Below are 13,346 nucleotides of genomic sequence, written 5' to 3' on the forward strand. Positions count from 1 at the left end.
ACGTGGTTCTCTGGTGTTTAGTTTTGGGGTTTTCTTTGTTTGTTTTAAAAGTGATTTCAGTAAACGCAGAGTATTAAATACATGCTATGTGAAGGGATGGGGTAGGACAAAGTCTAGGAACAAAGCCTGGACAGAAAAATGGCTCTCTGCAGAGGTCAGAACAGCAAGCTACTCCTATGGAGTCACAATATTATGTTGCCCTTTTCTACCACGTAAAGTTTTGCTGCTCAAGGCTTTTTGCAATTGAGTTCCTACTCCTTCTGGTCACACTTAGCTCACCTGTTTTCATCCAGTATCTTCACTGTGAGCTAATAAATAAAGGAAAGGAAAAAAAAAAAAGCCTACTTTATTTACTCCTCCCTTTGCTGTTCTTTAGGCATGAAAGGGAACCTTTGCGAAAGGTTAGCACCACTTCTTTCTTCTTCAGGTCCTTCCACAAAAGCTTTCTTTGTCACAAAGTCTGCAAAAATATAAACAGCCAACAAGCTTTCCTTGCCCTGAAACTACTGGCTACCACCCTGACTGTTTGTTTCCTTATACTTTCCCTCCAATCCTTCATACTTATTGTTCTGTGTTTGAGAAAGACCCTACTGTTCTGTGCTGCCACCTACTTAGTGTAAATGAAGCTTACTTGTTTTTATAAACAACCATTGGATGGCTTTGGGAAAGGAGAAGAAACTTCAGAATGATTTCCTGAGTTACAGATTATCAAATCTTTGTGTAACAACCACAATATTTTTTCTTTTAGCCTGAAGCACGTTTGCTGAGTGAATTTTCTATTATTTAAAACAAATGCATTAGAACAGTGCAGGAAGTATCATGCTTTGTGAGGCAAAACGAATGTAATTTTAAAAGTAAACTAAATTAACAATAATCCTCTGCTAAAAACATCCAGCATCCATCTATAACTCTAAACTTTTGATTCCTTCCACACTGAATATTCTATATGAATGGCATGGTTACAACAAAGTAATGTGATTACAACCAGGAGAATGATTTTCAGCTCAGGGTCAGTTTTTTCCTCCTCTCAGCCAACTCTGATCATCTTATCTTTGGAAGATTTATGACACAGTACAGCTGTCATCTGATCAGCACGGGCTTACTTTGTCTTAATTTCGTAATTCAGTTGCCTGGAAACTCGAGTGCTTGGAACAGCACATAAAACACGGTAGCCCTAGCTCCTCTCTCTAGTGTTAATTAGCTGCTGGAACCACATAATTCTGTTTCCTTTGACAAGGTCTAGAGGGTTATTTTCAATAATAATTTTTTTTTACTTGAATAGTTTTGTTAACTTGAAGTCCAAACATTTACATATCACAAAATAACGTTAGTACGGACTGACTTTTGAAAAAACACAGGAAACTGAACTGCTTAAACCACAAAACAACAAATATATCGAATAACCTTCATAGATAAATAATTTTTGAATTTAAGTGACACTAAAAGTCATTAAATAACATTCAGCTTTTCAGACTACAAATATAAAGCACATGCAATGATTTTTGTCTGCCAAACTTTAATAAGTTAAACTGTAGAAGTACCTAGATAATAGCAAATACTTTTCATACATAGCAAATCAAGGAAAGAAAACACATGAGTATAAACAGTTGATAAGGTGTCCCATCCTTCCTCCTCATCCCTACTCTTTCTTCACAGATTAAAATAAGAAAGTACAAGTTTCATCATAATTTTAGTTCTTCAGGCACCAAAAGGCCAGAAGAAACGTAAACAGAACTTCAGCTAAGACCTCTGCAACTGTAAGTGCAAGTCTGCACTCACACACCACAAATGCCACAGATGCCTTAGGAAAGCAAGCCTGAAGGCAGAAAGATTCAATCAAGGGATGTTATTTCACACACAATTTGAATAAAACACTTTTAATTGCATCAGCAGTCTAATTACTTGCATTTTTTCTGCACAACAATCCCCACCACAACAACTACACAAGAAAGTTACATGGCTTCACATCAGAATATTCAACATCAAATTGAACTAAACTACAAGCGAAAGGAAGGAAAAAGCCAGTTTCCCAGTCTGGTTCATCACGGGGTTGGTAGATGAAGAACAAGGGCATTAGAGAGAACATGCAAGCAAAAATAGGAGCAGAAAAGTTAAACTGGCCACCATCAAAACTACCACAGGACATGACTCTAAAGCTTAGATAACTAAAAAAAGACAAATTATACTCCTCGGTGTCAGCAAGATTATTTCCTTAGTAGTCAGCAGAAAGGTATTTTCAGAATGTCTCAGTGGCTCTGGTTGTTGGGAACAGGCTTAAGATGACTCCACCCCTGGAAAGCCACCTAGTAACTCAGAAACAGCACTGTGTGTAAACTCTTACCCCACGATGGCTTCCAGATCCCAGAGTGAGGGCAGCAAGCTATGCAAGGGCCACTGATTCTGCATGCAGAACCAAGACAATGCTCCAGAGAAGAAGATGTCCAAGTGATCAAAGTTCTCAGCTTTCACCGTGGTGCTGGTGAAGCAGCTGCCCTGTGGGAGTGCTGCTTATGTTGTGCATAACAGCCTGGGAGCACCAGCACAAAAAAGCAGGAGATCCAGGTCCCCTGCCTTCTGTCTCCCTGATGGAATTAAAGTTCTTCAGACAAAATACTAACCACCAGGACCACAGAAGAATCTAAGAAGATACATAATCCATCCTTCATATCATACTGGAGAAGCAGGGTCCACATTCATCTCAGAATTGAAGAGTTATGAAGCATAAAAGAATGTGACTGAACAGTGTCATTATTCCTCCAAAGTCAAAAGTTGAAGTCTCTGCCAATGTTATTTAAAATTTTCAAGTTTTTTATAGTGTTCAGTGTATTGGACAAAGATGGAGTCCAAGTCAGAACAGCACTTTCCACTTCCACAGTCATTCTACCATGGCAATTAGCTAAATCTACACAGTAAAAAAATTAAGGCACTAAGTAAGTGGACACACTTAATGCATTTCACAGCTGTTGAAGAATTTACTTTCTCAGCTGCTGTCCTGGACAGAAGGAGTATCAGCTCTTAGAAAAGCCCCCTTCAGGCAGGGACGACTGGAAGAAGAAAGCATTCAGAGAGATGGTATTACAGTAAGAGAGAGTTGTAATAGTTTCAGCCACTGAAAGTTTAGATCAATGAAAACTTCCCTTTGCAGGATGAAAAAGATCTTAAATGCTTGGGCAAAACAACACAACAAATCTAGAGAACGGTAGCATGAAACAACATTTATAACAGCTCTTTGCTGAAGAAGTGGAGTGCAAAAAAGAACAAGGAAGCTTTGAACTATGAACAGGGGGAGAAGAACAAACTACATTCTTTGCACTGAAACAAGTAAATACAGTCTGCAAGAAATGCCAGTGCCTCAGGAGACTTATAAACAAGATTATAAGTAACAAACACTCCATATCCCTTAACTAATTTCAATTGTATTCTTCACTGCTGCTCACCATTGCAGCCATTCAAAGACCACTGTTACAGGAGCAGGGTACAGCATTTCCACTAGGCAGCTAAATTCTAGTACTTGGCATAGTAATTTCCTGCAACAAATACCCATAATTAAAGGCTGCAATCAGAAAACAGGTTCCCCAGAAACATTTGTACAAACTCCACATGCAATATTTATGTAAGCTGTGGAAGGAAACCCTGGACCTCCTTCAAGCAAAAGTGTGTAACGCAGCAGCACAAAGCTACCATGGTAATGTCCAACTGCCAGGTCTAATTGCATTTCATCAACCAACTCCAAAACGGATTTTAAAATTTGCTGCTTAATTACCATTTCCCCCACTGGGAGTGCTGGATTGTTTGACAGTAATTCCTCACAATTAGAGGCTCCACAGGTCTGCTGTGAATGAAATTTCACCCAGTGGTCCATGTACAAGACTTGAGGCCACAACCATGAGTTCACTCAAAATGAAGCTGGAGAAATTAGGGGATGGGCACAGGATAAGGAGTTTCAATCTCCAAGAAACCGGATCCAGAAGATATTTTAAAACTACCATGGCATTTACAAATAAGCACTTCTTCTTTTGAACTCTGGGGTCATGAATGTATTCCTGCTGCCATCACTATAAATACAGAAGTATTAAATGTGTTACCTTTATTATTTGTAGCTGAACCCCTTCGTCTGTTTGAGGGCCTTGAAAACAGCCACATATTGTCTCGATAATTCTATCAATCAGTTTTTTTCCTGGAGCTGTACTGTCTGGAGCGTTCCCTGTCAAATGCCCATATGCTATAAGTTTCTGGAGAGAAGAGAAAAAAACATGTAAATAAGAGCTTAAAAAAATCAGGCCAGCTTTTTGTTATAATAAATAAATTCAGTTGATCTAACTTGCACAGAATAATTAAAACAGTACATTCTACCCCATGTCTCATAAAACACCGAGGATTGTTTTACAAATCCATTTATTCCACTTATTCCATTTTCAGTCAGCAACTGCAATACAATTTGTTGCAAGTTTAAAGGTTTTGTTCATTGGTTAACAATGTTTTAAAACAAAAAGGATTCTAAAAACTAACATCACACATCTTCATATATAGTCAACACACAAATATTTTTATACCAGATAAACCAGCTGCAAATGCTTTCTACGTAAGCAACTAGCTAGTGTTCTATTTTTAAGTGTTTCTTCTGTTTTTAAGTGTTCTAGTATCCTTTTCTTTCCTTAGGTCTTCAATACTTAAAAGTAGAATTTATTACAAAATTAGTAAGATCATCTTCTGAACACTTTAGGCACAAGAGTATTTGTAAATCCCCATGCTACACAGAGTAGCATCATGGTATGAGAACTGGCCAGGCACACATGTGCCTGTGACTGTAAACTGAATTAATTGTTGGGCTGCTCTGGAGGAGTGAAGGGCTACATACAATGCTGAAGAATTTCTTCTGAATACATTACAGGAGCCTCAGAGCTTTGAGAGACTAGACACCTTGAATTGAAAATATTTTACTGCAATTGTAAATAGCATAAAATGAATTTGCTAATGCTATACCTGCTGTGTTAGTTCAACACACATTTAAACACATGAAAATAGGTAGCTGTACATAGTAACTCAAATATGTAACTGTGGTAACACGTATATACAGAAAAAACCACATACATACACTACATAATAAATAAGGCACACATTCATCTTTTGTGAGAAATACATTCTATTTGGTTGTTTGTGCAATAAAGTAAAATAATAAAAACCCCATTATACTATTTATGACATACAACTGCACTCCCCCTCCAAAGCAACAGGATTTTACAGTTGATAGTTAAAGTTCATCTTCATACAGACCTGTAAACAATCTAGAGATGTACTGACAATCCTGGGGCACTTGGACTGGCATGCCAATTCAAATGGTAGGAAGTACTTGTCTGCTTCAATGAAGCTTGTCTTTGATTTCACAGGTGGAAGAGTGCTTGAACCAGACTTTGCTTCTCCATGAGGGGGACTAAACAGAATGATTGTATTAGAATACTGTAAAGTGATTACACAAATAGTTCTCACCACCACAACGTTTATGAATGAAATAAAATATCAAGAAAATTAACTTCAGGAAATAATAACTTCTATGAAGTTAACAATGGTAATATGTAAAGCATTCTTAACACTTATACTTCATGGCTCCTTTGTAGACCAGGCAAATTGACCCATTTGCACACTAAGGGAATATTCAGTCGTCCCTGCAGGTTTGGAGTCACAGAGACTTGCTTCCTCTCAAATACCAAAGGACTCCCCTGACTAGATTAGCAAAAGCAACAAACTAACAAAATAAAAGCTGAACCTTCATCTCTGCTTCAGGTAACACCACTTAAATTAACAGTTCAGTGGTCACCAGTGTATCTCACTTAGGCAAATTATCAGAAATTACAAACTGTACAAAAGCAAGAAAATTATGAGCTGGTGAAGTTTTATTGATTATAGCACCTTTACAAAGGTCATGCTCATTAATACAAAAAAAGGATAGTTAAGAATGGGTCATTTTTCACTAATATGAGTGCATCAATGCAGTTTGGCTCAAAGAAAGATGTTCAGATTTTTCATTTCACAGCATAACTCATCACCTTTATATAAAGCATTCCTAACCATTTTTGTGCACACATAAGTATCTTTAGATAAAAGGTAAACTACATTGTCTCACACAGACTTGATTAGGAGTATTTAAAAAAATGCAAAATGTCATATTCTGTAGGAAAGCCTTACAGAATTCTTGCAGTAATTAAAATAGATCTTTACAGAACAACTGCATTAAAATACAGGTCCTATGCATGCTGCTAATTAAATTAGATGCTTCAAGGAATGAATTCAATTTCATGTTCCTGAAGTAGAAAAATGAACTGCTAAGAGTTTATTATAAATCCAAAGCATGATTGCAGTCCCATGCATTATGGTGTGGGCCTTAAACTAATCAATACAAATTAGTTGCAGCTTTTCAAGGAGCAGGCTGGATTGTCCTTAAGATTGTATCTGGCACCACATTCAAACAGATCTCCTTGTTCAGGTTGCTTAAAAAGGGCACCCAAATTCTAAGACTTAAGAGTGAATAATTAGTATTAAGATGCTACTTTTTATTGAATAAATATCTTTTGAAGGTTTAAGAATTTATCCCTACACATTTTTTTCCTGAAGAAAAGCAGAGGTTTGTTCTTCTATTGGATGCACAACTATATTTATTGCCCTGTATTGCTGGAAGCAGAGCTCTTTTGAACAATACCCTAATCAGATAAGTTGCAGAGGAAGTACATGATTCTTCTATGTTCTTAAACCTCTCTGATATTCCTATAAGAGCTCTACTCTGAGGAATGAAAGGGCAGTTATCTGTTGCTTATGTCTTATGACAAGACTGCTCCTCATCTAGTGATTACATCCATTGAAACCATTAAAATTAAGTTAAAAGAGCACTCTGGAAATAGACCCAGAATTGTTCAAAACAAGGAACAGGCCATGATGAGATTCTGAAAATGAAGCACCCATGCCACAGCAAGCTGCTGCATAAGCCTGTAGCATCTCTTAATTCTCTTAATTGAAAGCTATTTTAAAATGGGCAAGATATGAAATATGGAAGAAGATGCACATTTGTCTCTGGAAAAGCAACTCAGTAAGCTCATCACATTGCTGACAATGTAAGGGAAGGGGATAGCAGGGAGGGGGAAAAGAGAAACTCAAAAGGACTTCTTAATGTCAGTGAATTGTTTCTAAACCCAGAAACTATCCCCAAAACATTCTTCCAACAAGGCATCTACCAAGCATGACAATTATGAAATATGCTGATATTTATGTATTAGCCATAGAGAAAGACTAAGGTATGTATCAAACAATAGATTGGGAAAATTATTTTGGCAGCATTTGCTGTGTAATGGTTACATAAATCAGCTTGTGCTTTTCTATTCCTTTCCCCTGCTCCCCAGTACCAAATACCAGGCTGTTTAAAAAACAAACAGCAAAACAAAAGAAGCTGTTTTCCATGCAAAAATTCTGGAAGGTGGAAATTATCTATTCTTCATTGCATTCCAGGTTAACTGAGGTTAGATACCTTTAATAGGGACAGGAAAACTTAAAGAATCATCATTAGATATCCCTTATTAAGGTATTTGAATCCCAATTACAGAAGTAAGAAACTGAAAATAATTAAATAGACTAAGACGCTTGTCTATTCTAGGGCCTAGAAAAACAGTATTTTCAACTGCACCTAAAGTATTTGACTCTACAATTAAGAATAGAGAAGTCCATTCATGATTTCCAAGTCCAGCAAAGCCTTCACAGCAGCAAAAGGCTACTATCAAAATAAAGACAGCACTGAAGAAATCAGAATCTATTTAGAAAATGTATACAGGAAGACATACACACTCTACAACCCCAAAAATCATGACTTCAGACATTAATAGGGCAGAAATTATGCACCTGCAGTTATGAATCAGCTGAACCTTATTTGTATAAATAATTTTAATTCTGTGGTCTCATTAGTTTTAGCATGATATTTAACTACAGGACAAGATATTACTTTTCCTTATTCAGTGTCCAGAACAAATATTGCTCACTGAATATTTAACATAAAGCGTTTTTTCTTATCGTGCTTCACAATGTGGACTTCTGCTTTATTTATACTACTCTAAGAAAAACCTATTATAAATTCACATTATTACTTTCTGTCTGAGATAATCTTGTGGTGCTTGATGAAAAAATTTCTAAACACTACACAAATATTAAATTTATTTTTACAATCTTACTGTGAGCTCACGGTATTGACTTTATTTTGCTGGTGGAAAGCGAAGCAGAGGCTCAATCAGATGTACCCACTAAGTTTTATATGCCCAATTCGATAAGCTGCAAGACTAAATTTTTCAGCATATTTGATATTAAGTTTTCCTTTACATCTTCTGAAACAAAGTTCTGAAACTTTATTCCAGCTAGAAATGAAAACCAACATTGTAGCTTTCTGTTCAAATATCCAGGAGATGAAGCAGAAATCATTAGCATCCAACTCTGACAGCTGCGGTTTAAATGATTTACCAAAACTGAAATCCAGTTACAGGGGAGAACAAGCAGCACCCATCTGTCTAAGAAAACTTTCATCCTCAGTTTCACCCACTGATCCAATTCTTTCAACAAGTGGTATGAACAGTCTTCACCACACAGCCCTGACTCAGAGTTAGCAAGGCACATTGGATGAGGAAGATGATCCTGTGGAACATGTAATGAAATACCAATAATGGATTCCACAGCTTAGCAATACTTAAAAGTTTGTTGACAGCAGAAGACTGCTGAACGTCAGTTTTTGGGTTTACCTTCACTTGTAGAGGAACTGCTTTCAAAAATCTACACTTATTTCCTAACCAGGTCCTTTTCAGACACTGTCTTTTCCAATTATATTACTTTTCTCTGGTCATTCCTACTTCCTCATCCCAATCTCCTCCCCTTGATGACTCACTTCAGGTTTTTTATCTGCATTCTTCTTCTTTCTCTGAATCCACTTCAAGACTCTTCCAATACACTGGAAGAAATTTCTGTGCCACCCACAAAGAAAAACCTTTTCCAACTTTGATCCCCATTTCCTATGCTCCCAGGCCAGACAGAACCACCCTGCTCCCTCTAAGCTACATTCTGCTGCTTCTCCCAAGCCCTGTGCCTTGCACCAGAACAGCTAGTCACAGAAAGCAGCACTATCTGTATGTTTCCAGATACCACCAACCACCCAAAATATGTTGAAAACGCTTCTCAGAGAGAGCCCATACTCCCCATGCAGATTAATTATGGCACACATTTTAAAATGTTAAAAGCACTATCACTTAATATGATGAATTATCACATACCTTTGCTTTTCTGTTTCAGCCTTTATTTCCTCTGTAAAATGAAACAAAGGCATAGTTATAGAAATGGTATCATAACCACAAATACAAAATTAAATAACAGAAAACTACTGGAAATCAAAACTATTTAGGTAAATATTTGAAACTGGGATTATTATAAAACAGAAAAGACTTGCTTACAGTTTCGTAAGTACCTCTACTCTTCACCTGTATTGATTGCAAACTGTATCATTATTATTTTGCAAATCTCTAATCAAAACTGAATGCTTAAATTTGCATCCAGCCATGCCCCCTACACATCACACTGCTAGAACACTTCTGTGAAGACATTGGCCAGCTCTTTCACAGCTGACATATACAGAAATAACAAGGAAAACACAAGTATTATTAGAACCATTAACTTACCCAAAAAGGATATAAAGTTTATGCTGCTTGATAAACGCAGATTATACAGAAACACAACCAAACAATCCACCACTGCTAGTTTTTATGTGAAATCTTAGTGACCACCTATCACCCTTGGTTTTAAACAGTGTTAGATACCACAGAAATGACTAATGGGGAGGAAAAAAGTCTGTAGTGCCTCTCTTCCATACTATTTTGATGTATAACAGAAGGATGTATAGTTGAATGTTTTTGACAAACATTTCAAGCAATTTTTTAACAACACATTTCAAAATAATTTTAAATTACGGGAACCAATTTTAGGAAACATCTTTGATTCAATAGTATTCTATTCTGTAGTCTATTCTATTCTGTAGTCTAGTCTATTCAAGTCTATTCTGCAGTCATGTTGCATACTTAAATCACAGGGAATTCCATAAAGCCTAGGTTTTCCAATGCTGAAGCAATACATATTTGAAATAAACTCCATAGGATCAAGAATGAATATATATATGTGTGTGTGTGTTTTGTTTAAGAAATCCTTTCAGGAAATCCATTCCAATATCAAGTCCTGCTCAAACATGCAAAACCATAATCAACTAAACCAAACACTTTACTTGGATTTTTGCATATAAGCCTTAAACCAGTGGCATGGATTGATTCTGACAAAAAAACCACCAACTTACTATTTCTAACTAAGCTCCCATGCAGAAAAAGCACACTTTGTCTGCATCCTGTCTTTCATTCACCATGCACAGGGTCATACTGATTCACTTACTGAACACTGATTCTCAAGCCTGGTATTTTAATCACTAATCACTAGTAGAAAATATGTTTCCTAACTGACTTCCTCAACATCAAGAAAACATATGGAATGCACATCAACTTAAAATCTACATATTATTTATGGTAAGACTGATGTTCATATTTACCCCCAGTAAGCCCCAGAGGTTAGCAGGTAAGTGGTTCACCCCAGAAACAGCTACCCCAAAAGTTGTTCAAATCTGGGCTACCCAGGACTAGACAAAACATGAAAAAGTAACTCCATATTCCAGACACCAAGCACACCTTAATAAGTAAGAATAATAACAATAAGGCTCATAGTCAGCAATGTTTCAGTAAAGCATACCTTCTTCCCAGGTTATGACATTCAATTCTTCTACTCGCTTGACGACAAATTCCTGACCAACAGGAAGGAGAAGAAACTCTCTTCCTCCCTTCCAGCATCTTCATACTTTCCATTATTTTATCTCCCACCTTAGCATTCACACCCAGTAACAACCAGGAACCCTGAGATACTCTGAAGACTGTCCAACAAACAACATTATCAACCATAAAAGTAAATGGCTTCCAAGTTTAAAGTTGCCAACAAAACTGAGCAGAGGTAAAAGGCTTACAGAAGTGTTAACGTAACTAAATGTTACTACCATTTCAAGCACCATTGCCTAAGTCTATCAATGTGAAACTACTGATTTTATAACCTTTGTTAAATAAAAAGGAAGGTTCTTACAGTAGCTGATGTAATTTATTTTTAGAAGACAGAAATATTTTTAATTGCAGGGAAACACATGGTATGATACTATTAGTATGAATGAGGTAAAAGAGTAGATTTTAACTTTACTTTTACCCTTGAGAATAGAGAAAATCTAATTTCTTTCACTGTCTGATTGCTCCCTCTGCTCTGCACGCCACAACACAATCACAGTACAATTTCATGGTCGTGTATCAACCGCATCCAGTAGGAAGCATACAAGAATTCAAGAAGCATTATCAGCAGAAAACCAGATTATAATAAAGGTAACTAACAATTCTCATGCTAGATAAATAATCTGTTCAAGACAGATCAACCAGAACACTGACTGATGCATTCTTTTAAATGAGAAAAAGTAATCCCTGCAGAACTGAAAATTAGCTAAAAAAGAAAGATGAAGTATGGCCTGAAAACATAGGCTACTTCCTTATTTTGCTCTCCCTCTCTCCAAACACACAAGCAAAACTGCAACAGAGAGGACTTAAGAGCTGGGTAACCTTATTATCTCAGAATCACCATTCATTCTGGGAAGGAAGAAGTAAAAAAGGACATAAGATACTGAAATAGGGAATGAAAACTCTAGGGAAGGACAACAGCTTCGTCTGTATTATCTGTGATGTAAATACCGAATTACTATGAAAAATAGCTCAGATTATTCTATGGCACTGAAACGATTATGTGTCCTAAAACTGAACTAATTTTAATTATTTAAAAGTGCAGAAATGACAACATAAACCTCTTCCGAATCTCCCATTCACACACAGCTCTAGAAGACCTCTTTCTACAGCTCTATCACAGAATTAATGGAAATACATGAAGCTTTTGCACACAGAAGCTAGAGATGATCAAACAGATATATTATTCTGCAGTTTTACAATGGTATGCATCAACTGTTTCACCTAGCAGGTAAAATGAGTCATGTGCATGAGTTCCAACATAATTTTCCATTTCATCTACACTTCTACAGACCATCATAATTTCAAAGAAATCTCTGAAAATGTCTAAGACCTTTGTTGTTGGTTTTGGCTGGGTTAGAGCTCATTTTCTTTGAAGTAGCTTGTATGGTGCTGTATTTTGGATTTCTGCTGGAGACACTGTTGATAATTCAGGAATATTTTAGTTATTGCTGAGCAGTGCTTATAGAGAGTCAAGTCCTTTTTCAGTTTCTCACTCCACCCCACCAGTGAGCAGGCTGGGGATGCCCAGGGAGTTGGGAGAGGACACAGCCACAACAGATGAGCCCAACAAGCCAGAGGGATATTCCATTCCATATGGTGTCATGCTCAGGAATAAAAAACTGGGGCATGAGGTGGGGATGTGTGTGCAGTTTGTCTATTGCTGCTTGGGGACTGGATGATAATGGGTCGCCTGGTGGTGAGCTACTGCTTGTTTTCTGCATCACACATGTTTCTTGGGTTTGATTTTCTTTGCTGTCATTTCTCCCTCTTTCCCTTTTTTTTTTTTTTAATTACCTTGCATTGTCTCAACCAAAAGTTTTTGCACTTTTACCCTTCCAGTTCTCCCTCTGATACAAGACAGTGAGAGGCTATGTAGGGCTTAGTTGCTAGCCAGAGATAAATCACCATAATAGGTATCCAAAATTTCATTCTCCCCTCTCCAGCTTTAATTCATTACTTTAACATGTCATTTGAATGCCTTTCCTTACCCTCTTCAAACTGCTCATAGTTTTTAATATAAAAAACCAACTAATTTCCAGTTTTCTCTTTCTTATTTTAACATTTTATAACCAGCTAATCTTATTCGCAACTATAAAATCTACAAATCTCTCTGTAATGACAGTGAGTAACACCAAACAGCAATGTCCAAATGGCCAAATAGGTCAAGTAGGTGCTGTGGGCAATACTGGATTATAATACTGAACAAACTCCAATTTAAGACTAATTCACTGCTCACCCTGCTTGTATCCAATTCAAAGTATGACCTAAACATTAACTACATTGAAGGGCATCACTAATAACCTAAATTTCAAATGGGTATCTTTAGGTATTATTTCCTTTTGGCTACCTAAATATGCTGTCATACTAAGTGAATTTTAAATATTCTACAGTTAAACTTTGGCAGAAGTCAAGGATAACATTCTCATCAAGTAAGGAATAATTAAACTGTTACCTTTAGGAATGCTA

The 13,346-nt window shown here is 36.8% G+C and overlaps 1 protein-coding gene across 2 annotated transcripts in view; it reads right to left on the bottom strand.

Moving 5' to 3' along the window:
• ARFGEF1 (ARF guanine nucleotide exchange factor 1) overlaps positions 1-13,346 on the bottom strand; it is an 85,403-nt gene that overhangs the window by 49,610 nt on the left and 22,447 nt on the right. For both annotated transcript variants that reach the window (XM_085052969.1, XM_085052968.1), the window contains exons 2-4: positions 9,291-9,321; positions 5,275-5,431; positions 4,086-4,232 (exon numbers count right to left, since the gene is read on the bottom strand). In XM_085052969.1, coding sequence (XP_084909095.1) covers positions 4,086-4,232; positions 5,275-5,431; positions 9,291-9,321 — 335 coding nt within the window. The remainder of the gene's footprint in view (positions 1-4,085; positions 4,233-5,274; positions 5,432-9,290; positions 9,322-13,346) is intronic.

Source organism: Lichenostomus cassidix, chromosome 2 (genome assembly GCF_008360975.1).
Source record: "Lichenostomus cassidix isolate B80296 chromosome 2, HeHo_3.0, whole genome shotgun sequence".
NCBI lineage: Eukaryota > Metazoa > Chordata > Aves > Passeriformes > Meliphagidae > Lichenostomus > Lichenostomus cassidix.